Source organism: Parasteatoda tepidariorum, chromosome 8 (assembly GCF_043381705.1).
Source record: "Parasteatoda tepidariorum isolate YZ-2023 chromosome 8, CAS_Ptep_4.0, whole genome shotgun sequence".
In the NCBI taxonomy this organism is placed as follows: Eukaryota; Metazoa; Arthropoda; class Arachnida; order Araneae; family Theridiidae; genus Parasteatoda; species Parasteatoda tepidariorum.
Window position 1 is genome coordinate 77268021 of NC_092211.1, and position 24824 is coordinate 77292844.

The 24824-nt window shown below is 26.7% G+C and overlaps 1 protein-coding gene across 1 annotated transcript in view; it reads right to left on the minus strand.

Annotated features, from left to right (window-relative positions):
* LOC107438207 (voltage-dependent calcium channel type A subunit alpha-1) overlaps positions 1-24824 on the minus strand; it is a 282265-nt gene that overhangs the window by 33317 nt on the left and 224124 nt on the right. Inside the window, exons 33-36 of the mRNA XM_043038639.2 lie at positions 20745-20828; positions 10180-10314; positions 8511-8576; positions 4180-4271 (exon numbers count right to left, since the gene is read on the minus strand). Of these exons, the coding sequence (XP_042894573.2) occupies positions 4180-4271; positions 8511-8576; positions 10180-10314; positions 20745-20828 (377 nt within the window). The remainder of the gene's footprint in view (positions 1-4179; positions 4272-8510; positions 8577-10179; positions 10315-20744; positions 20829-24824) is intronic.

Genomic DNA, 24824 nt, shown 5'->3' on the forward strand with positions numbered 1-24824 from the left:
AATTAAAATTAATTTTAGAAAGTTTAATTTTGTTTTCAAGAATTTCAGTTGTTAGCCTGACAATATAGTTTAAAGTGAGAAAAAATACTTATGAAAGTAAAGTTAGATAAAAACGATATATACTTCCATTAAAATAAGTTTAAAAGATTATAATAAAAATAAAATGTAACCAGCTATACATTGATTAATAAACTGTCACCTATGAATTTAAATAGTATTACAAGCAGAGGCTAATTAAATTTATTTTTTAAAGACTAAAAAGGAAAATAAAAGAAATAATTTTACAAAAAGAAAATAAAGCAATTATAGTTCAACAACCAAACATTAAGTGAAACGAACGTTATGAAATTTAACTAAAAAAAATATTTACAAATAACTAAACCAATCCTTCATAATTTTCAACGAAGTTTTTTGATTCTATAGGTTTAAAAAAAGAAAACGATCTTAAACGATCGAAAATATAAATTTTAAGACTAGGTGTAAAATTTTATTGATAGAAAAACAATAGGAAGGAGAAATTTCAAGAAGTATAGCTCTTAAAATGTATTAAAATTTTATCAAAGAATTATACTTTTATAGATAGAATAAACGGAGCTAATACGGACAGCTTAAATATTTCTGCTATTTATAGCTCAAAAGTTTTCTTTAAATTTTAGGCGATAGGCAAATTAAACTTTCATGTGCAGTTACATAAAAACAACACATTTGTTGAATAGTAAATAAAAAAAAAAACAAGGTTTTAATGGTTGAAAAGTAAATTCTTAAATTGTCACTTTCGATTGTCCTTACTACATTATGAATAAATATGCTGATTATTTTTTGTATAGTTACTTATGATTTTCTTTTATTTAATTAATTGACAATAAGCCTAATCTACAAGGAACTTGTAAATATTAGGCTTTCCGAGATATTAATGTGGGTTAGTTATCAGTATGTAACTTATTTGCTAAATTAGATAAATTTTGTAAGTTGTTTAATTTATTTAAAAATTTTTTTCAATTTCGTTATTTTTTTAAAGCAGTAGTAAAATATGTACTTCCAAAACTTTATTAATGCCCCTGCCTTTAAGGTGACATTAAAAAATATTGATTTGTTAAAAGACTAAAAAACCAAATTCATCCTTTTTTTACCTAACTGAACTAAAGTTAATTACAAATTAATATTTATTGAGCTTTAATTAAAATAAACAATTAAGATTGCTTACTCTAGACTTCACTGCAAATTAATATTATTACTTATTTTACATGCAAGACTATTTCGATTTTACTAACTTATTTATAGGCAACAATAGATAAAATAATAAACTTTATGACTTTTTCCGCAATATAATTCCATATCATGAGGCAAATGTGAAATAAAACACAATTTCATTTATAAGAATATTAAAAAAGTACATATTTAAATTAGTTTATGTATCATTCAGAATGAAGATAAATTTTAAAATTTAAATAAAAGTTCAAAACAATGATTAGTAAATTATTTTTGAAACACTTTTGAAATCAGTCCCCCTTAGTCCTCTCCTCACTTATACGCGTTATATATTTTTTAAATGCATATTTCTGTATAGTAATACCACATAAAAATTGAAGCTCCCCCCACCCCCCAAAAAAAATGCTTTGTGTGTATAGTTTTGATATTAGTTTGCAAAATTCTGTCGGAAAATATTAAATTGCATAATATTTCCTTAAACCAGAATTTGTCTCGAGCAACTTTAGTGTTAAAAACTGAATATTTGTGATACAACTTTAGGCAATAACTAGCTTATTCAGAGCTTTATTTTATACATTAATAGATTTTAAACAAATATACAATTAATATAAATATTCTCAGAAATTTGACATAAATTTTTTAAAAATTTATTACCTTAATGTTGTTTTATAATTTATTTAAAATTTATAAAAAATATCAGCGATACATAATAGTAAATATCTTGAACTGGATACTACACTTTTTTAAACAATTAAAATTTGAAATTTTTTTTTACAGTCGCAACTAAATTAATGCTTAGAAATTCAGACATTCTATGTGGCTATGCAAAACAGATACACAATAAAAATGGATATTCTATTGGCTAAGCTTTCAACTTAATGCAGATAAAACAATGAGACACATAACAATATAATTTTAGAAATTTCTACAATTTTATAATTAATGCATCAAAGTATTTTCATAAAACTAAAATGTATTTTTAAATTACAAATTAAACATGAGACTTCATTAAGGAAAAAACAAACATCATGTTTTCAGATGTTTTATCCAATTTCATAATTAATTATGATTGTGTCAATTATAAGAAGAAACGACAAAATTGTGCATTAAATTTTAAAAGGGCAAAATTTTCGGCTGTATTATTTAGAAACATGTTTATTTTAGCTGTTTTATTTAGAAACATGTTTATTTCAGCTGTTTTATTTAGAAACATGTTGCATGCTCCAGGCCATTTAATTTTTGGCGCAAAAGTTTTGAAAAAACAATGTGCAAATTGCAGTGCAATTGCCAACGGTACTCCACACACCAATTACAACATGAAAAATTAGGTGAGACAACAACTTGCCTGAAAAGTAGCATTAGTCCTTGTGGGAATGTACGGAAGTTATTATGTCGAGTAATTTGCATCTCAGCGTTCAGAGCAATATTACCAAATACCTGGGCATGTAGAGGGAGAATATGTTAAAAGGAATTTTAAACCCCTCAAAGTCTTTTTCGTTTTTTTTTCAAAAAGAAATTAGATAAATATTTCAGAATTAAAAAAAAATTACAAATATGCACTGACCCACCAAAATATAAAGTGTTCATTCCACACTACTTAATTGATACTATAAAATGAATATAAAAATGAAAAGAAATGCTTAAGAAATCAATCATAAATCTACAAATAATGCAATCTATTTCACTACTCTAAGAGAACTTGATGCTACCTTCTACACTAAAAAGTACTTTGTTGCCATGATTAGAAACTACTTTTACAGGATGTACTCACTGCAGGAGAGCTATGCATGCAATTTACTAAATAATGATAGACATCCAGTATAATAACAAACTCTGTAATTTGATATTTTTTATTCATTTATAGTTGCAATACATCAATATTGTTCTTACGAAGAAACATGTATTGAATCTTTATATAATAATAGCAACCATGCGTTTTACATAGGAACTTATCTTTGTATGTATGAGTAAAAAATGAAAATAAAAAGAAAAAGTTTCCCTCATTAAGTTTATTTATTTTTTTGTATCAAGAATGATTGTGATACATATAAAAAATAATCTTAAATTTAAATCTTTTAAAAAAAAAGTAATATTAACCAAATGTTTTTATTCAATTTTTATTTCCTAAAGGGACCAATGTTTGAAAACTGCATCCAAAAATAAATACAATTGCAAGGTTTTCAAAAGAACAGTCGAATGTTAGAACAGTTAATTCTTAATATAATTATCAGAACAGTTAATTCTTAATAGATTTAATTTATACATTTCCAAAAATAAAATGAACATAAAAATGGACTGGACTTATATTGCTGTATAGGACCAAAAACTGTAAATGTAAATAGTTTAAACTTGTTATATATTAATTTTGCTTAAAAACAATCTCTCATGTTTCACATCAACTCTGTTGACAGATTCAACTCATATAATGACAACGATAATAATGAATGCGAATAAAGTTTGGGAATTTATATGGAAAATTAAAATTTTCAGCACGAAACAAAACTTCTTTGGTTAAAAAGTAAAACTACTCACATAAAATCAAATCTAAAATTTTCTTTTTAATCAAAGTTACATATTAAAAACAAGAAAGCATGAATAGGAAACATATTGTGAAGGAAGTTTTTTATTAATAGATTATACAGAGTTAAATAGCAATATAAAGATAGTTTATAGACTGCAAATTTTTTGCTGGAGGATTAAGTTAAATTATTTAAAAATCTTGTGGCTTAAGCTGTATATGTCTATTCAAGTAATTCTGTGAAGTGATAGGATATTTTTTCTTAACTCATGTTAAGATATCAGTTATTTTCCTTAAAAAAAAAAAGGAAAGAAAATGTGCAGTAATAAATTTTTATAAATTGATAAATGTTTTTTTTTTATATTTCAGGTTGAGAAGTCAGATATTCATTAGCAGTTACCAGATCATGACAACAAAGCTGTGGTTGGGTGTTTCAGCCGAAGCTGACTCACCTAAATAAGAGCATGAGAGACTGTATGAAGGTATGGAAGTTGTTGTGGCGGTTCATTTCTGTATCAGGATCAAACTTGATATTCCCAAAAACCTGTGCGTTGATATTCAAAGGCAAGGGGCGTAGAAAGAACAGCAAACACAAGGGAGAATAGGTTTAGATTAAGAATAACACAACACAGTAACAGATGGAAGATTAAGAAATTATTGAAGCAGCAAATAAGAGAAGGGTTATCAATTTTATCAAGCAGATAATACAATGTTATTGATGTATATTTTGCACAATAATCATCTAAATCTTAATACTTTTATTAAGGCATTTATTATGAAATGTGTGTGTCAATAATGGGGGGAAACAAAGTACTCTCATTTTTAATTTAGTGACTTAGTGCTTCATACTTAAGTTTGAATAAAAAAAATTTTCTCAGTACACAATTTTTTAATTTAAATAATAAGAAACAAAACTGGGGTTTTTTTTTTGGAAGGAGAAATAACAGATGAAAAGTTTGCCATGCTCTTAATTAGTATATAAGAGTGGAGCTTCTAATTTATAACACTAGGAAGGCTTCACAAGATGATTTACATAACAAATAAATATTAATTAAGAGAAATTGTCTTAACTTTTCAATAAACAAATATCAATTAAGAGATATTGTCTACTTTTTTTCTACAAATATTATTTCCCTTTTTAATGATTTTCAAATACTATAAAACTAGATTTATGGGTCATTTTAAAATGTTCTAAAAGATTCAAAATATTTTTTCTAATATATTCAAGTGGATTTAATAATTTTTCCCTTACAAATATTCCCTGACTTCTGTTATTAAAAGCAGTTTAGGATACCTGAAAAGAGTGAGAATTAAGTACATGCCTTGAGTATCTAAAGTTAAATTAGTCCATGACATAAATTATTGATCTTTAATATGAAGTTTAAGAATACTTAACCTTTTAGTGCCCAAAATCCAATTTTAAGGACAATTTTTAAAGCTTACCATCAACTCATAAAAATTAACCTATTGGTATAAATTATTTATGGCATTATTTTAATTCTATTACAACTAATTCAACTTCACAGATTTGTTTGAAAATATACCCTATTTTCAGATCCAATTTCTTGTATAATTTAAGATTTTGTAGTTCGTGGCTGTTTTCATTACAACAGTATAATTAAAAAAAAAAAAAAAAAAATCAGACAGGATTTTTAAAATATTTTTCCAGTTGTCTTCACAGAATATAATAAAATACAGAAAATATTGTTAAAAAAATTGCAAATTGTGCAATAAAAACTATATTAACACTCAACATCTTTACCGCAAGCATAATTTTCAAAACAGACTACAAATAGAAAGAGACAAACATTTCATAATCAATACCTCACATATTGCAAACAATACACTAAATCTTCTTGATAAAATTGATGGTTAGATAGTCTGTTGTCATAAGAAATTAAAAGCATTTGAAGGAGGTATAAAATAAACAAAAGCAGAAGAAAGAGAAAGAGAGGAAGGTAAAAGTAAAATGTCTAAGACGAAATTAAAATGAATAAAGGTTGTAAAAAATAAATAATGGTTAAAAAGTGAAGAGAATGCTGAATATTTCTGTTGAAAACTAATGCAATTTTCAACCAATGCATTACTTTTCAAATAATGACATAGTAACTTTATTAATTTTTCAAAACTAAATTTTATTTAAAACAATATTTCATAAAAAGTTTTTTAGTAAAGAATGACTAATATAAGTTTCAACAAATGTGCAAATGTTGAAGAGGTATATCAAATATTAAATGACCTAAATTATCTATCAACAGTTTAAGTGAATGTAAATGATAATTACTAACAAGTGAATTTAATTCAAATGTGTTACAGTTCTTCTGTTAAAGAAATAAAATTAATTGAATTAATTTTTATTTCACAGCAATTAATATACAATCACATATGTAAACTGAAAATAGCACAAGAATCATAGAATATATTTTCATCCATAATTTAGAAATGCAAATGAAACAGAATTAAGAGATTCTTAACACATCAAGTGCCACGCCATTTATCAGAGAATGATAGATTCAGCATGTATTGATTAGAAACAAAATTTATCACTGTGCATCTCATTTCATGATGCAAAAAGGTAAATACCTTCCATTGTACTTTGGATTCATCACCTTTAGGTATTATCACTATCATTAGAGCAAAAAAATTTAAGTATTACATACATAAGGTTATATCCAGGACTAGAAAACCTACATATTGACCCATAAGAAATAAATAACTATCTTTATACACTGGATTTGACAGTGTTATCTTTTGCAATTTTGTTTAATAAAAAGGTTTGATTGGATGTTACGTTTAATGGTACAGCAGTTAGATGAGGTTGCACTGTACTTATTTCAGAATAAACAAACTTTAAGAATTACATTAAAATGGCTACACATTTAAAAAGAGCCAAAAGCTATTTTAAATAAGAAGGTAAATACTTATACCCCTCAACGGTGACCTGCGGATATGATATGAACCTGTCAACATTGATGAATTTTTAGATCGTGTGAATACGACTTGTGACATTTGATTTCAAAAACATGTAAATAGAAATCGCGATACAATTTAAATTTTAAATCGGGATGTGCGATTTTTAAATGTGTGAATACGAATAAAAACAGAGTTTTTAAATATGGTAAATACAAAAATCGTTGTGTGATGTTAAAATCACGCAAATATGAATCGCGATATTAGCGGATTCCGGCGCAGTTCCAAACATTCAAAACGGCGAAAATCCGTCAAATTAAAGGAATAAAATTGGTGGATCTACGCCAATTGGCGGAAGAATCGTATATACGCAAACGCCTCGTTAACGGGATATAGCGAAAGTTTCAAAATTTAAATTTTAGATAGCGGAACTCTGTGAAAATTTTGCGTGAAAGTCAGCGAACCAATAATCTTGAGATGTGTTGAATTTCGCGAGAAAGTCACATGCCCTGATCTTAGACCCGGAATGATACAAAAAACCTAGAATTCCGGGGTACACCTGGAATACAATCAACCCCTGATTACATTCATGAAGCGACATATTTAATCAGAGTTGGAAACTATATCTAATGTTAAATAAAAAAAAAGGAGCAGACAAATGAACAGGAAGGAAAAAGGAAAGAACATGAGGTCACGTGAGGGAATTTGAGTATCACAGAATCCATGTTTATTTACAGAAAATAAATCCTCTGAAGACATATATATCCCGAGGGAAGAATAAGAAGATTAGTAGAAGATATGTGGCACTCATTGTGTTAAGAAAGCTGTGACGTAAAAAAAACCTTGTAAATTTGTAACTGGTTTTAAAATCATGAAAGTCTGCTAAATGTTTATTTTGAACACAAATTTTATACAAGTACAATTAATATTTTAATGAATAGGTTATAAAGTAAAGCTAACTTCAAAAGGATTTCACTTAAGACATTTAATGATTAGTATAAATAAAGTTATGATACATAAAATGAATGAATTAGTTTTGAGCTCATGTATTGTAGATAGAAAAAATATTGAGAACAGGAGAATTGATCAGTGAATAATAAAACAATTTTAGTTTTAAATTTTATATTTAAAGGCTCAAGTGGGTATTCTATACCAAAATTTTCATTTTGATTTTATAGAACAAATGAAAATAAAGTTACAATTATAGACATTTTTACGCATTAGTAAAATTTTTTTTACATGATGCTCTGAATTTTTCACAATGATATAGCTAATTGAAAATAGTTTCTTTTTCAAGTTATTATTCATTAAAAAAATGAAACAATCAAGTAATTTTTATTTCTGAAATGATGAGCTTGACAGTTTTAAGTGTGTAAAAATAGAAAGAAAAAAAAAGAAGAAAGAATGAGAATGTTGGAATAGAAAAGCAGACAAAGTAGTGTAGGAGGAAAATTGTAAAACTATCAATGAAATCCTATTTCGGGTTACCTCTAACGGTCTTTAGTACAAATGTGAAGTATGCAGACTGAACATACACAGTACCTAAAGTTCACAAAAAAGAATTGCTTCTCCAGAGAAGGCTATTTAAATTAATTTTGTTAAAATACATAAATTTTTTTAAATAAAAAGGTATTTTGTTTTCAATTAAAGTAATAAATGCCCCTGATAAATGCAAAATAAGAATTTAAAGAATTGAATTACAAGATATTTCACTCTTTAGATATTTTAAGCAGTTAAAACAATGATCTGAAATTTAAAATTGATGTTTTTAAACACTATTGAAACAAAATAGTTCAGTTGAGTAAGAATAAAGAAAGGTAAAATTGACATTTTAAAAATAATTTTAGTTTATAAAATAAAATTGATTACCTACCTGCATTCCAATAATGGCATAAATGAAGAATAACATAGCAATGAGCAAACATACATATGGAAGAGCCTGCAAACAAAATAAGAAATACTCTTTAGATTCTGAAATAGAATGCAAGCAAAAGGTTTCAAGATTATAAACTAATTTTTAATTCCATTTAAGGTTTCAAATTAATAATTCCTATTTTTAAATTTTTTTTCCACGTTGTTTTCATGATAAATATTTTAGGTCAATACTATCAACAAATTTTGGAACTTCATTATAAAAATTTTCAAGATAGACATTAATTGTGAACTCACAAAATTAATGCTAACTGTAAGAAAGTGCAAATATTAAAACAATTTAAAAAAGCTAAAAAATTATCATATATAATAAACATGTGATTGTTTCATCATCATAATTAAGCAATGTCAACTTAGTTAAAATTAAGCAACAAATTAAGTAGCAAATTAAGCAATTTCGTCAGTGTCAACCCACTTGTTGAATGAGTGAAGAAAAATACAACAAAGAAAAATTAAAACATGTTACAACACATAGATTGGCCAATAAGGGGAAAGGTACAAACATAATACTCACCAATGATTCAAATTTTATAGCGGTATTATTATTTTTTTTGCTCACTAAACATTATTACGTAAATTTCTCAGAAAATAATCTTAGCATTACATAATTGAAAGATACAAAAAACAACTTAAAAAAAGCAATTTATTTCAAAGAGGAAAAAAAAATTATTTATTTAAAAATGCATTTTGAAAGTTGCCAGAATATAAATTGCTTAGGTTTTCTTAACTTTGGAATAAGGTCATAATAATAGCCATTATTTTTTTAAATGAAAATCACTGCCTAATAACAGTATCAAAAATTATTGTACACATAACATGTTTAAAGATTCATTAAAAAAATATTTAAAGATTTCAGTTAAAAAGCTAATTTAATTTATTTAAAAATATACTTGGAATTTTGCCAGATATAACTATATAACAGATATTATATGCAAAGCATAAATTTTTAACAGATATTTTAAGTTAGGGATTTAGTTGTGTGATTCAACATTATTCTATAAGAATTAATAAAATAAAATTTATGTTCTTATCAAAGAATAATGTAAATATAAGAACAGTTTGTTCAAAGTTCAGTAGTGCGCCTTTTATCAAAACACTGTTTTACCAGATTGTCTAATTATTAGGACCATTCAAGCACAATCAGTTGTTTTCTACTTTCTTCAGAAAAAAAAAAAACTTCTTTTTTATATTGAAAAGGGGTAATTTTAAAAGGGGTTAAAATGGATGTTTTGTCCCTCGTTGACCTTGAAAAGAACCTCATTTTCTTTCCACCTAATTTCAATGTAGTTTCTGATAAGGGTACAGGTTTCTAGTAAAACTTAAAAAAGAAAAAGAAAATCAAAGCTTTTAAACATTTTTTGTAATATGCTAAATTGGTGCTAGTACAACTGTCAATCCTAAGCCTGGAAAAAATGTGAAGGTAAGTTACTTAAAAGCATTTTCATAGTCTTTTTTTAAAGTTGTCCGATTACCCAAATTTTTTGTTATCCAGGTGGACCTTTGTCACGGTAATCAGAACTCTACTATACTGTATTTATAAAGGAGAGAAAATATGAAATAGTGACAAATTATTAACAGTGAAAAAAACAAAAACATTACAATATACTGACCTTAAAAGATTGTATAAAAGTCCACAGCAAGATTCTTATAGTGTAGCCTTGCCTCAGTAGCTTTATCAAACGAGCTGCACGAAATAGCCTCAAAAACCCCACATTGAAGAAGTTGATCTGTGTTGCAAGAATTGTCTATATAGAAAACATTAAGAACACAGAGAGAAAATAAATCCCAAATCATGAATCCTCGTTGAATGGCAACATGGCAGCAAAATAAAGTTATTAGCTTGCAAATAGGCATAGTTATATAAGCAATAAGTATTATAAATATATAGTGGATTTTGAACTGCATCAAACATGCAAGCAGCAAAATGAAACTAGAAGCTTCATAAAAGTTCAGATGTCAAATATGCAACTTGATCATGCACTTTTAATTATATTATTGCTTGCAGCTGCAGTTTATACAAGATTTGATATTTCATAATGAAAATTCCAAATTACAAGAATACAATATATAAGATAAAAAGCAGAGAGTAAACTTACATGATCAGATGAATGTTAGAAAACATTCGCTTGAACCATGGTTTAAAGCAAACTAAAACATTATCTTTACTTAAAGTATGAGTAAACTAAGTGAAATAAAAACTTAAAAGTGATAATTTAAAATTTCCAATCTTGCGAAATTGAATTTAGTTTTAACAGAAAATAAAATGTTTACAAGATAATAGTAGGTGCATGAATGGAAATTATTATATTTAAATATTTAGTAACAACACATTCAAGTAATTTGTTCTCAAATTAAACCAGTACCCATTTTTTACAATTTATAATGAAAATGATCCTGCTTAAAATAGAATAAAAACGCTAGTTGAATTACATGTGTGAAAATGAATACATTTTTATACTTTGAATAAAACAACTTTATTTACATTTCTGAGAAAAAAATTAGACACAGATAATAAGATTCAACAATTGAAAATTTTACGGTTTTAATTTTTTTTTAGTTTAAAAAAATTACTCTAAATATAAGCTATAAGCATTATAGGGTAAAAAAACAAACTTTTTTTAGTACTCAAATTTTCAGATATCATCAGGTTAATTTCACTGAATAGAAAACCATTTATTGCAAAAAAAAAAATCTTACAAATATAAAAATAAGATTATGTAAATGAATTATTAAAATTCAAATATAATTATATCCATAAAAGGTAATTAGATTTGGCACATAAACATCTATTTAGTGAGTCACAAATAGAATAATGTAAAAATATAATAGGAAGCAATTTAACAAATCAAAACATTAAGAGGACTTTCTTTGCGCATAAATGTATAAAATTACTTATATCATATTTAGTAAACTATAAAGCTACTTGTTAAAAGATTTTTACCTTTTTATCAATAAATCTATTAAATATGTAAAATTTTTACCATAATTAAGCATAGAAAAAGAAAATAAACTTCATTATACATAATTGAGAAAATATTAGGTTAACATGTTTGAACACTCAGAAATAAAGAATTACTTTGTGTAAGTAAGTTTCCAATAGTCCTAGGTCAACAGAATGGGCTATAGCAGCTTGATTACAGCGCGAGGAATCAGAAAGTAAAACACACTAGCCACAACCAGACAAAGCAAAGATTTAAAGCTTTATATTATAATTATAAAGAGCATAGCAGTTGCAAATCGAAATATTACTTAACACGAGTTTTTTTCTGATAACAATACTGACGTAAAAAATTGCGACTAAAATAGAGCACTGTAAGCACCAGCCATTTGACAGTTTTTTCCAACTACAGAAAATCTTACTGTAGAATTACAAAGAACATTTTGTAATTAGTTATTATACAAACAACAAGTGCAACATAGGAAAGCGCATTTGTTCGCCAATTTTTGCCACCTTTTGAGAAATTCATTTTCAGCCCCCAATGATGTTAAAGAAAGCACAAAGCACTCACCTCCCCCGGTTTTTTTTCCTCCTGTGAAAATTAATAAATGCATTGCATCAGTGAAAATAAAAAACTCAAATGATCATAAGAAAACTTATATTCTTCAATGTTAGAAATTTGGATAAATATGTATAAAACTAGCTTATCTACGCAAGTTTTTTATTCTTTAAAAAGCACTAAAAGCGGCCTCAAATTGCCTTTTTGCTAAAAATAACACCTCCTTTGAGTAAAAAACAAAATAAATAAGTCAACTTTGATGACAATTTCAGAACACAGCAACAAAAGTAAAAACGATTTGAAATGCTTTGAATTTATTATTTATGTCCAATTATTGTATTGCATCTATAGCCATTCTCTAATTTTTGCATTGAATCTGCTATTTATGCCCCTTTAAATTATAGCATCTATAGCAAGTTTCTAATTTTTTCCGAAGATCGAATCTAATTAGCACGCTTAGATTATTCTTAATTTCATTTTTCAGCAAAAGAAAAGGAACGGATGAGAAAATTAAAACCAATCTAAAAAAACAAAAACAGACGAAATATAACCAGCTTCAATTTTTTTCTAATTTTCAATCAAATATAAAATACAGAAGCATTTAACAAAATTGAATGGACGTCCTTAGGACGAAGAAAATGAAATAAATAAGAATTTGAATTGCTTTCGCCTAAATTGCAAAATTAAAAGTCACTTATCTCGTATGGAATATTTAGTCCAAATCAACTCACCTTTTTATCTCCCTATGAGAAATGAAGAAATAATCATGAGTTACGAAAATCTTAAACCTTATTTTAATAAAAAGAGAAAATAATAATAATAAAAAAACAAATATAAAATATTTTTAAAATGAATCATTATGGTTGTATATTATATGTTTATAGAAATATTTCAGAAAGTGTAAAAATAAGTTTCTCAAAAATCATTTCCATGAAATAACCTCAGTTTTGTTTTTCACTTGCTTCAATATAAAAAATTATTTATTGTCTTAGTTATGAAAACAGAAATAGAATAACAGAATTTAATAATCAAATTCTCTTTAGTAAAACTTCTGAAAGTGATATATTACCCAGTTTAGCCTTTTACGAATAAATAAATTTAATGGAAAATATAAAAAATATTGAGATCTATCTCTTCTACACTGACAGCTACAGTTTCTACCGGTTGGTAACTAATTGTAACCAACAATAATGCTTTCTATCATAGTTGGTCACAGTTAGTTACCAACTCTACACTGACAACTATAATTGTTACTAAGTAACAGCTATAATTGTTACTAAGTAACAATTATAGTTGTCAGTGTAGAGTTGGTAACTAATTGTGACCAACTATGATAGAAAGCATTATTGTGCATTAAGATAGATACTGTTTTTCTTTTTCTTCAAATAATAATTAATGTATCAAAGAATATGAAATACTACTTTATTGCCCAAAATGATTGCCAGAGTAGGCTTTCTTAAACTATTAATTCTCTGTATTTTACTTCCAGTTGAGATAGGTGGTCAGAAATAACAGCATCTGTCTCATGCTCACTTTGGGAGAGTATACTGTTAACCTGAAACTGGCTACTTAAAATAAGACAATATTCTATGTCTGAGCCCAGTCGTCAGCTACATCATCTTTCTTTGAACTAGTACAGGGTGTATAGCCAAATATTTCAACAAAAAATAAGCACCCTTTAAATACTTTTTAAGCACCATATATATTAACAAAATGCAAAATATTTTTTCAAGACTTTACATGATCATGATAAAATAACTAGTTTATGACAAAGAATTCTTCTTCTTGATTATAATATCCACTATAAAAGGATCAAGAGATTTTTCGGTTCGATACCAGAGTGTGGAAAATGAAGCCTGAAATTGAGAATGTATTGCAAAATGCAGCAGAGTTACACATGAGAGTGCAATAATCTCACAGAACCCATGCAGACTTGCAAGTATTTCATCAAACATGTAAAATGATTGGCGCTTTCATACGCAATGAACCGACGGTACGCCGAAATGGATTGCGTTTGAATGAATTGTGAAGATGTTGAATAAAACAATGTGAAAAACACGCTTTTGCATAATACGTGGCAAAAATTTACATGGCAAAGAAAATAATCTCATTTTCGATAAGGGAAAATAAGTACCTTTAAGCACTTTTTAAAAACGCTACGCACCATGTAGTACTTTAGAGCTGAGATGATCAACAAGCAGCTAAAGACCGCATATGGTCAAGTTTGTGAAAAAACAAAGCTAAAGGGAAATAAATATCACACTGATTATCAGTAGATATGTATATTGTATTATTGTTATAATTATTTATGTATAGTCATAATTGATTAACTCAGTGGTGATCGGCACAAAGAGAAAATTCCTGAAAATTTTATATGTTTCAAATTTAACATATTTTTTGGAACTAACATTTAGAAATAAATTACCTGGTAATAAAGAATATCATAGCCTTATAGTAACTAATTCAAGAAAAAAATTAACTTCTTAGAAGAATCGTAATATTGAATTTTAAAATCGCATGAATATGAAACTCGATTTTGGATTTTGAAGACGCGAAAATACGAATTGCAATATTGAATTTTTAAACCGTGTAAATACGAATCACGATGCATATTTTTAGATCGCGTGACTTTAAATTGCAATTCGTTGTTTTGAAATCGCGTATAAATACGAAAATCGATGTTTGATATTACAACCGCGTGAATATGAATCGTGACAATGGATTTTAAACTCAAAAGAATACGAATTGCGATATTGAGTTTTAAAAACATGTAAAAACAAATTGCGACATGAAATTTTTAAATAGCGGGAATATGAATTGCGATGCACGATTTTTAAATCGAATCGCCAGGATAAGAATTGCGATACTAGCAGATTCTGAGGCTGATTCAAATATTTAAACGGGATTTAGCAACAGTTTCAATTTTTTTTTTTTTTTCATTTACGAAATTTTTTTTCCATTAGCATTCCTTGATAATATTAAAAAAATAATATGAAATATCTAAGAAAGTTTTGAAAGAAACAAAATTTGTAAATTCCTGCAAATTTTTAATCCTATTAGGTAAGAAAAAATAATAAGATAAACTATTTATGATCAATTAAAGCTATTTTAATAGTTTATAGAACAAAAATACTAAACTTTAGATCAAAAATATCTTTTCTTTTTTCAGAAATGTTAAAGAAACAAATAGAACTAATAATACATTTTAGTTATTTTTCAGATATAAATCCTTATATTTTCTGACAGTGCGAAAATGGTACCATCTACCATTGGCCATTGAATTATGCATTAGTTCCTGCAGTTTTTCAAATTTTGTTTACAATAGAAAGTTATCTGAAAGGATCAAAAAAGTATACCTTCCATTTCCATTCAATTATTATTTTTCTTTTTGCTTATAAAACAAACTAACTAACAAATATGATAACTAATCAACAAACAAATATGAAACTAACAACTATGATAACTTACTAATATGCATATTAGTTCTAGCTCATTAATTAAAATATTGATAAACTATTATGCTTATCTTCTTCATTTGAAACCTTTAGAAGAGCATCAAAATTTAGTTATACCAAATGAAAAATGAATTACAAGTAGTTCTTAATTCCTGTTCAAGGTCGTGAACAGGCACAATTTTTCATGCAGAAATTATTTGTCATGTGCGTTTGTCACATGGGGCAGTTTCAGTCTCCATTTCTAAGTATAGTTTTGTGTAAGAAGAAAGGAAGGTGACCACTGAGACTAAAAAGAGTCACTCACATAACCATGAGGTGATTTAATGAGATCGATAGGATTGGAGATGAGGATATTGAATTATAAAGCTGTATTGCTTAAATTTGTTCTGGTGTTTTTCTTTTCTTTTGGTTTTTTTAATCACTAATAGGATTGACTGTTTTTTTTTCTTCCAGTTCATAACCTGAGAAAAGAGATGTCTTGTTCATTTTCTAAATTTTCATACATTAAGTTCCCCCAACCCCCAGTAGGTTTATGACGAGTTTATCTAAAAAGCTATATGTTCAAATGAGGTGTTTTTTAGGTTTATGACGAGTTTATATAAAAAGCTATATGTTCAAATGAGGTGTGTTTTTTAGGTTTATGACGAGTTTATCTAAAAAGCCATATGTTCAAATGAGGTGTTTTTTAGGTTTATGACGAGTTTATCTAAAAAGCTATATGTTCAAATGAGGTGCTTTTTTATTGGTTTAAAACTAATCTGTTGGAGTCAGTGAGATAATTTTTTTTTTTCTGTGCATGGTTTAAAAAACAGTGTAGTTACAGATGTTATGGCATGAGAATAATTCTTTCACTTTAAATAGCGATTAATTCCTGAAAAAATTGTCGAAAAAATGATGCTATTTCCTGGAATTCTTAGGAATAGAAAATTTCTGAGGGATATCATTCATATTTTCATAAGCAGGAAAGCATGCTTTATTACGCATAAAAGAGTGATATTTTCAAATGCACAACATTTTTATAAGTAAGACCAGTGGTCAGAAGTAGCAAAACTAATGTAGCAGTTACTTTTTTTCTTAGTTTGTAGTGTGATGTGGTAGTTTTTTTTTAAAAAAAAAGTAGCGTAGCGAGTTGTGCAATCCATAAAAACAGTAGTTTGTAGCTTTTCCTGCCAACTACTTTTAAAGTTAGCTTAGAAACAAGATTCAAACACAACAAATTTTTTTTGAGCCCGACTGGTACAAATCTCTGCAAGTCCATCAATGGATGCAATGAGAATTAATAAGAATGTGTGTGGCCGAGTGTTAGTAAGAATAACATATTACTAATATTTAAACTAGCCATTATGATTACCTAGTTGATTTATCACAGTGATCGCACTTTTAAATGAGAATGTACATATGGTAGATGTACATTCACAAGTCTTTTCTTAATGAAACATTGATGTTATTTCAATGAAATGGAACATATTTTCTCTGCAATTTCTGATAGTTTCTCAGAGAAAATAAAATAGCATTAAACACATAACAAAATTGCAGGCATTTGATAATTTCCTAAAATTTCTAAAATTAAATATTTGCTGTTGAGACATCAATAAAAAATTGAAGGTTAGAAGAACAAACTTGTAAAAAATGGTTAAGAATAACAAACTGGCTCATTTTGTTAGACTTAACCGTTTTTTATGAATTTGTTCTAGATTGAATGAATAAATATTTTCTAATAATTCCTCATGTTTAAATAAGCCAGCTTTTTATTCAAATCATATTGAACATGAGTTTAAATTAAGTTCTACAGGAATTTTTGTCTCCTACAATTAGTGAAATAGTGACTACATTAAAAAAAAAAGTTAACTACAAAAATAATGTCGTTTTTCCAACTACTGAGTCGGACCACAGATAACTTATGAAACTTTTTAAAAACCACTTATTTTAAAATGCTGCAAGAATAATTTTAGTTTAGGTCAAGTTTTAAGTGGAGGTTTAAAAACAGTTTTTCAACCAAGGCTGAACTAGACAAATTCAATTGTTTAAGTAACTAGATTTAATGAATTTAAATTGTTGGGAGCTACCTCCATTTCTTCAACTCAGGAATGAATGGTTTGTTAACTAAATGAATCACTTAGCAAATATTTCACTCGTAGGAAGTGGGTAATTTTTTAACAACACCAATTTAAAATTATGGAGGAAAATAAAAACAAAAAAAAAAACTATAAAATATGTAACAAAATTTGCAACAAGCTAAACACCACGGTTTTAAAATCATAACAAAGTTAATTTCCAAAATCTGAAAACATTTATTTAAAATTACTGCAGTATATTTTATATTCAAGATGCTGTAATAGAAACAAAGCAGGCATTGAAACTAGTCATGGTTAAGCATAAAATGTTATTAAATTCATGAAGATGCAATTTACCGATGAAAAAATATTAATAACTGCAAAAATTAAGCTAGCAGACTAACTAAATAACATGAAAGAAGAGCAAACTAGCAGTCTAAATTCAACAAATCTTTTCTTTTAGCTGTAAACAATTTATTATAAAAAACACAATGCAAAAATAAATAAAGAAAACATTAGTCATAAGAACATAGTTGGAGATCAGAAAAAGAACCCAATTTTTTAATAATAAATTAGAAAATAGATCAATAGTAAAGAAATATTTTAAAAAGAATTATAGTAAAGATATTAAATAAACTTGTCTGTAATTAACAAATCTTTATAGATCAAAAAATATTTTATGGTTAATTTTATGCAGTTTAAATTAATTAATTAATGTATTAAAATGATCATGCCTATCAATCTAAGTAAGTTACTAATATATCATGCATGTCTATGCTGAAATAGCCGTGAAAGAAGCAAAATATCTAGAGGCAAGTGACTTTAGAGCATGTAAAACTGCCATGTTCTTACCTTCAACTTAGGCCGCCATTTTGATGATTTGGGCAATCTTTTTTAAAGAACATTCTCAATCCAATTAAAAGCTTTTATTTATTTTAAACTTATAATTAAGAAACATAATTTTAGCTATCATATAAACTATCGTAGTCAGTGAATATAAAAATTGATTAAATACATTTTATTCATAGACAATAACTTGAAAGGTCATTTTTAAATTATAATACTGTCTTATCGAATCTAGAATACAAATTATTTTGCGAAATTTAATTCGAGATTTGTCAAATTTACGTTTGTCAGTTTCAGTTAATAAAAATTACATTTTCTCCAAAATTTAAATTTGTATTTAAGAACAATATAAAAGTGACAAAAAAATTAAACATATACTGAAAAAGCATTAAAAATTAATCAATGAAGCTTAATTGAACAAAAGTAACTAAAAAAAAAGAGGCAAAAGGCTCTTGATTTAGTCAATTTTGAATGTGGATCACAGCTGCAATTAAATAATAAACTTAAAAACATGAATGCTCTTCAATTTCTAAAATGCAAAAACTTTGAATGATGAAGTTGTTTGAAAAAATTTACACAGCTTAACAATTCAGAAGTTTTTTTTTCTTTTTCTTCAAATACCATTGTGAAAATGTATCAAAAAGGATCATACATTTTTTATTAATGTACTTACTTTCAAGTGAACTAAATTTGCTTCAGTTTCTTACCTTTCTCATTTACTTATTTTTTCTAAATTACACACAAAGGTGAAATTTTAATATTTATTTAAAATAAATTAATACATAAAAATGAATAATTTCATACGAATAATGCTTTCTTGTTTCTTTTCAAATAAATAAATTTTACGGTGCTGATAAAAATATTTGAGTTCAAATTAGTATTAATTCCTTTCTTTGATTGCCACATACTCCATAAAATTTACTTTAGCAACCAGTTTTAATAAATGGTTGCAACAATAAAAAAATAATATTTGATATTTTCGATACTTTCCTTCATTCAGAACTGCACAGTGAGCTATTGCCGACAGTCTGGAAAACATCCCTGAGGATGATTCGGAGACAACATACATACGTCACATAAAAGTAATCAGGGTGAGTAGTCAAATTATTCAACAAAAAATAAGCACCTTTTAAGCACTCAAAAAATATTATAATTAGGCAGGGCCGGAAAGTTTTTGACAATTGATGGTTTTATCTTGTTTTAATCGTCATGTAAAAAAAAAAAAACCTTTTGGCATTGTTTTTGACAATTGTTAAAATTTTATCATGTAAATCGAATGGCTTTTTCATATGCTACGGACTGACGATGCGCCGAAATAGATTGACGTTTAATTAATTGTGAAAACGTTGAATTGAACAATGTGAACAGTGTCTTTCTGCATAATTCGTAGCAAAAATCAACATGGTAAAGGAAAAATATCATTTTAGAAAAGGAAAAATTAAGCACTTTTTAAAAGCACCAAAAGAAAAAAGCACCTTTAAGGGCTTTTAAAAAAGGGAAATCGAAAATAAGCACCTTTAAGCACTTTTTAAAAACGCTACGCACCCTGGTAATTATAAATAGAAATCCTTAATGACACCATCAAATGATTAACCCCTTTCCTATTTTAAGAGATAATAATATACAGAACAGTCATGGGCATCGCTCGAGTCAAATTCTTGAAAAGGGAAAAATTAAAACACACAGTCACACTAGTTCTTTAAATTCCATCTCATAACAACAACAAAATCTTATAACTTCTAAACATTAGTAAAAAGATTAACTTTTTATTTTTACCTTTAATGAAATGAATTCAATAATGATTGATGAAAAGTTTCACTGAAAGTCAGAAATATTGAGGGGAGACTTTTAGAGACCATGGAAACAGTCCTATAAATTTTGGTCGCACATTTTGCTATAATTGTTTTTTTCTACAGGAATGTTAGAAAATATATTACAAAATATATTTATGTAAAATAACAGTTTTTTTTCTCTTTTTTTTAAAGCTTCAAAGCTGTGTAAAGCAAAATTTGTGCTTTCAGAATATGAAACAGTTTGCTTTTGGATAAAAGAAGTTGCAAAGCTGTTTAGAGTAAGCCAATAAGAAGAGAGACAAAGAAATTCATCAGAATTATGATTGTGTGAGAAAGGTGCGATTTATAAAGAAAAATGAGAAAGAATTTTAGTTTGATTATTTTAGCAGCTCCATTAAAATGTTTCGTATTTATGATTGTAAAAGAGTTGAAAGCTGAAAAATTTCAATGAACTATAATAGAACATAGTTTTTTGACGGCAAAAAATCTCAAATATTTTTATTTTATTAAATGAAAAATAAAATACTCACCCCTAATTCCATAACCATTACATCAATAACGCTTCCTACAACTGTAACAAAATCGAACGTATTCCATGGATCTCTAAAAAAATTCTTTAAAAACAAAAGATATATTATTTTAGGAATTTTACATGGAATTATTCAACAATCATGTAAATCAAATGACATTCATGCAAATAAAGCATTCAGTACATTATTAAGAAGTTTTTAAAACCCTCTGATGCTCCAAAGAATAGAGAAATTCTGGAAATGTTTCATTTCTTTACACAAATTTTGATTCATATAAGAACATGGAAAAATAACCCCTTTCTCTAGTAAGGGGTAAATTGGGGTTAGATACATTTCAAGAGACTGAACTTCATTTGTCGGACCACCAGAGGGTAAAAATTAATTATTGAATTTAAAAAAAAAAACAAGTATTATATTCGCTTAATCCACTAATACCATCATATTTTTTTAATATTTGAATAGATGGAATAAGAAGTATTATTTTGTTGAGACAAATATGAATAATATTTGCATTTGAATAATAGATTAATAATTACTGCATTTTTGCATTCGCAAAATTTTAAGCAGGAAAAAAGTGGATTAAACAATTACAAAAACGTAGCATTTTAAGTTGCACATTCTGCTGCATGTGTGTTAAGTTTTTTTTTCTGCTAAAATATTACAAACTATACATTTAAAAATTCAAAATCAGGGCCTTTAGTTAAAATTTAACGAATGAAACAGTAAAATCCTTTTTCAATTTTAAAAGAATATATAAATCTATTGAAATGTAACACGATGGATATTGCATTCAAGTTCTCTTTTTAATTACGATAAATATTAAGAAAGCACCATACTGAAATCAATGTAAAGTATGAATGATGATTATTAAACACAATGTCATAGGATATTTGAACTTAAACTATAAGTAAGACAGCAGAAAACTTAATATCATATAAACAATTTAAATTTAGAGGTAATTTAAAGCAATGGAAAGTATAAAATGTTATAATTAACACACTTTTAAATGTTAAATCTATTAAAACTAATGAAAGTTATTTCTATAGCTTTTTTACCATACATGTCATAAATTAGATGGAAAATCTGGCTTTTCGTAAATGACGACATAATTTTGCAATACTTTAGGCTACTTATAAAAATCTCCAGTATTTCCAATTCAGCCTGATATATCTTTTAGTTTAGTTTTATCACAATCAGTACATACGCCTTTAAGCTAATTTTTCCCCCCCATACATATGTCGTAAATTAGATGCAAAATCTGCCTTTACACCAATTAGAAAATGCATAAAAAATTAATCAATTTGAATTCACAAAAGCTTAGTATAATTATTCTTGCTCTCTGCAGGCACTTTGAATACAGAACTAGAATTAGTTTTAATTTTAGTTCATTTCTTTTGTTTGAGTTCCTTTTTAATAAGCTTTTATTTTATTAAGCTCATTGTAATGAACTTTCAATACTGTGGGCTCATCGTGAACACAATAGATCAGGCAAATTAAGTGATGGATAACATATTCGTTAATGAGCCTAACGGTAAATGGGTTTATTATAGTAGATCTAAAAACTAATAGACTGAGCCGAAAATACTGGATACTACAACTAGCTTAATTCTATCGCAACAGGATTTTTTAAATAAAAGTTTACAACATATATATAATAGATGCGTGTACCAACATGAAGTAGAGTTAAGAAATGCCAAATAGCATAGGCGCAGTAGATCAGTGAGTGAGTAAACCTAAATGAGATCAGTCAAATAATTTATTTTATAATTTAAAATTGAGTTAATGAAATTTTTTTTTGGTTCCAACTAATCAGTCTTCCTTAATTTTGATTTGAAAACGTAAACTATTTCTTTATATTATGAGACAGGAAATAGAAATTTTTAAAACAATAATGTTTTTAAAGAAACAAATAATATATATTAAAAAAGATTCAAGAAAATGCATGATTGTTGTTCAAAATATCTAAATATTTACTCTTTTTCGGATTAGATGGAACACTGTAATGAATGAGGATAAAATATGACTTTGTATATTTAAATAGTATTTCTTAAACAGTGTTATTTATTGTAATAAGCTTGATTCATCTCGCTCAAGACATCACGTTTCTCTAATTTTTTAAAACAAAAATTTAATAGCATCTATCATAAATATAGTTTTAATTGCAATTAGAATTTTTGTGATTATGTTTCTTATTTTAACTTATTAAATTTCAAATTCTGATATTGAAGACATCGTTTGTTCAATATGCCTCCATTTTTAAAAGAAAATTTTTTCATTTGCAGCTGAAATGTTATAAAAATCAATTATAGTTGGAAGTTTTAAGCAAATTAATTGAAGAAATTAAGTTCATTATTTGCAAATATTACTAAAGAGAAGCCTTGCATCATTTACTAACATTTCATTTGTGAAACTTGCTGGAGGTATATGTAACTCTGTGTAAACTGTAATCTTATATTCTAAAACCTTTTAATCAAGAAAAATATAAAGACTTGAGTTAAGAAATTATTTTTTATGTATTGATAACTATTTTTTATAAATTTGAAAAAGGATTTTACTGTGATTATTTAGTTCAATAAAAGAAAACTGCAAAATACTTGTAGATGAACCAGATTTAGCTGAGCTAGTTGTTAAGCCAGTAGAGACAATATGAATGCATTCTCCACATCACAAGAGCGATTGGAGTAATCATACATATTGCTCATAGTTTATTCATACAAATCTTGGAAGTAATTCTTGTTGGCGCCAAAAAATTACTAAGAGTATATATTTTACAGGAGGGTCTGTCACTGTATTCAGCTTAAAAGCTTAATCGCTAGAACTAATTAATCAAATGCTGGCATATTGGAGAAAATTAAATCGGTTTTTGTCTTTTAAATTTAGTTAGAGTAAAAAAAAAGGGGGCAAATATTGGCACCTCTCTTTTAGAGACATGACCGTTCGTCATTAAGAAAAATATAAGAATAAGAAAAATATTCTTCAATATTATTTTCTAATTTTTAAAATTTTAAATACTTGATTACAATAGCAATAAAGGTAATAAAAGCAACATTACTAAACATCAAATAGCATTAGAAAGTTCTTTCATACTTTTCCCAATATGTATAGAAGATGAAAGCAGAGCTGTATGAAAAAGTAAATATAAGAATTAAATAAAAACAATGTTTATAAAGAAACACTTAACAGTTTTTTTTAATAACGCCAATGGTTGTGTCTATAGACATGGTTAAAATATATTATTAAAATCTCCAGGCCTAACCAACCCAGACTATTACCTATTTTTAAAAGCTGGAAAAATAAAGCCCACAAAAAAAAAAAAAAACTTTTAATGTGCAGTAGATAATTCCTAAAATTTTTTTTTTTATTAATTTTGAACTGAAACAAAATTGAAAATCAAGTGTTTTTAGAAATATTCTAATTTTCAAATAATAAACTCAAACCTATATTAAAATTTCTATTATTTATATCTAACTAGCACTGATATGGAATCATTTGTATAAATTTTAGAATCGTTCTAAAGGAGTATACTTCATTTGATATTTTCACAGCTCATGTTAAGATTATAAATTTAAGAAACTATCAAATGGTAACTGTAATGGCGCAAAAATATAATTTTAAATTTTCGATTATTTTTCTTTTTCAAATATAACTTAATTATTCTGGAAGAATGCTTTGGAGTGCGTAGTTTTTCTTAATGGAGTTTCTCGATATTGTTTATTCCTTGATATCCACACAAAGAATAACAAGGTAGATTTTCACCTGCTTAGCAAAATCAGTTTTTCTATATTATTGGATCATAAGGCAGTTTGTGAGGGAGATATAATTTTCCACAATGGCAAAAATGTCAGAGGTTAGAACAAGTAAAAATGGAAATCTTGTTAAAGTATTGTCTCTATCAAACAGTCATCCAAAAAAATAAACCTTGTTCATCACTGAGTTAATAATACAAAATGCTAAATTTAAAGTATTGTTAAAAACAATTTTTGCATTTTACAATTGTATGGTGATAGTACTTCAATTTAATTTATTGAGTCTTATGTGCAGAGCTTCAACAAGAATATTTTTTCTGGGAGGGGTTTTAAA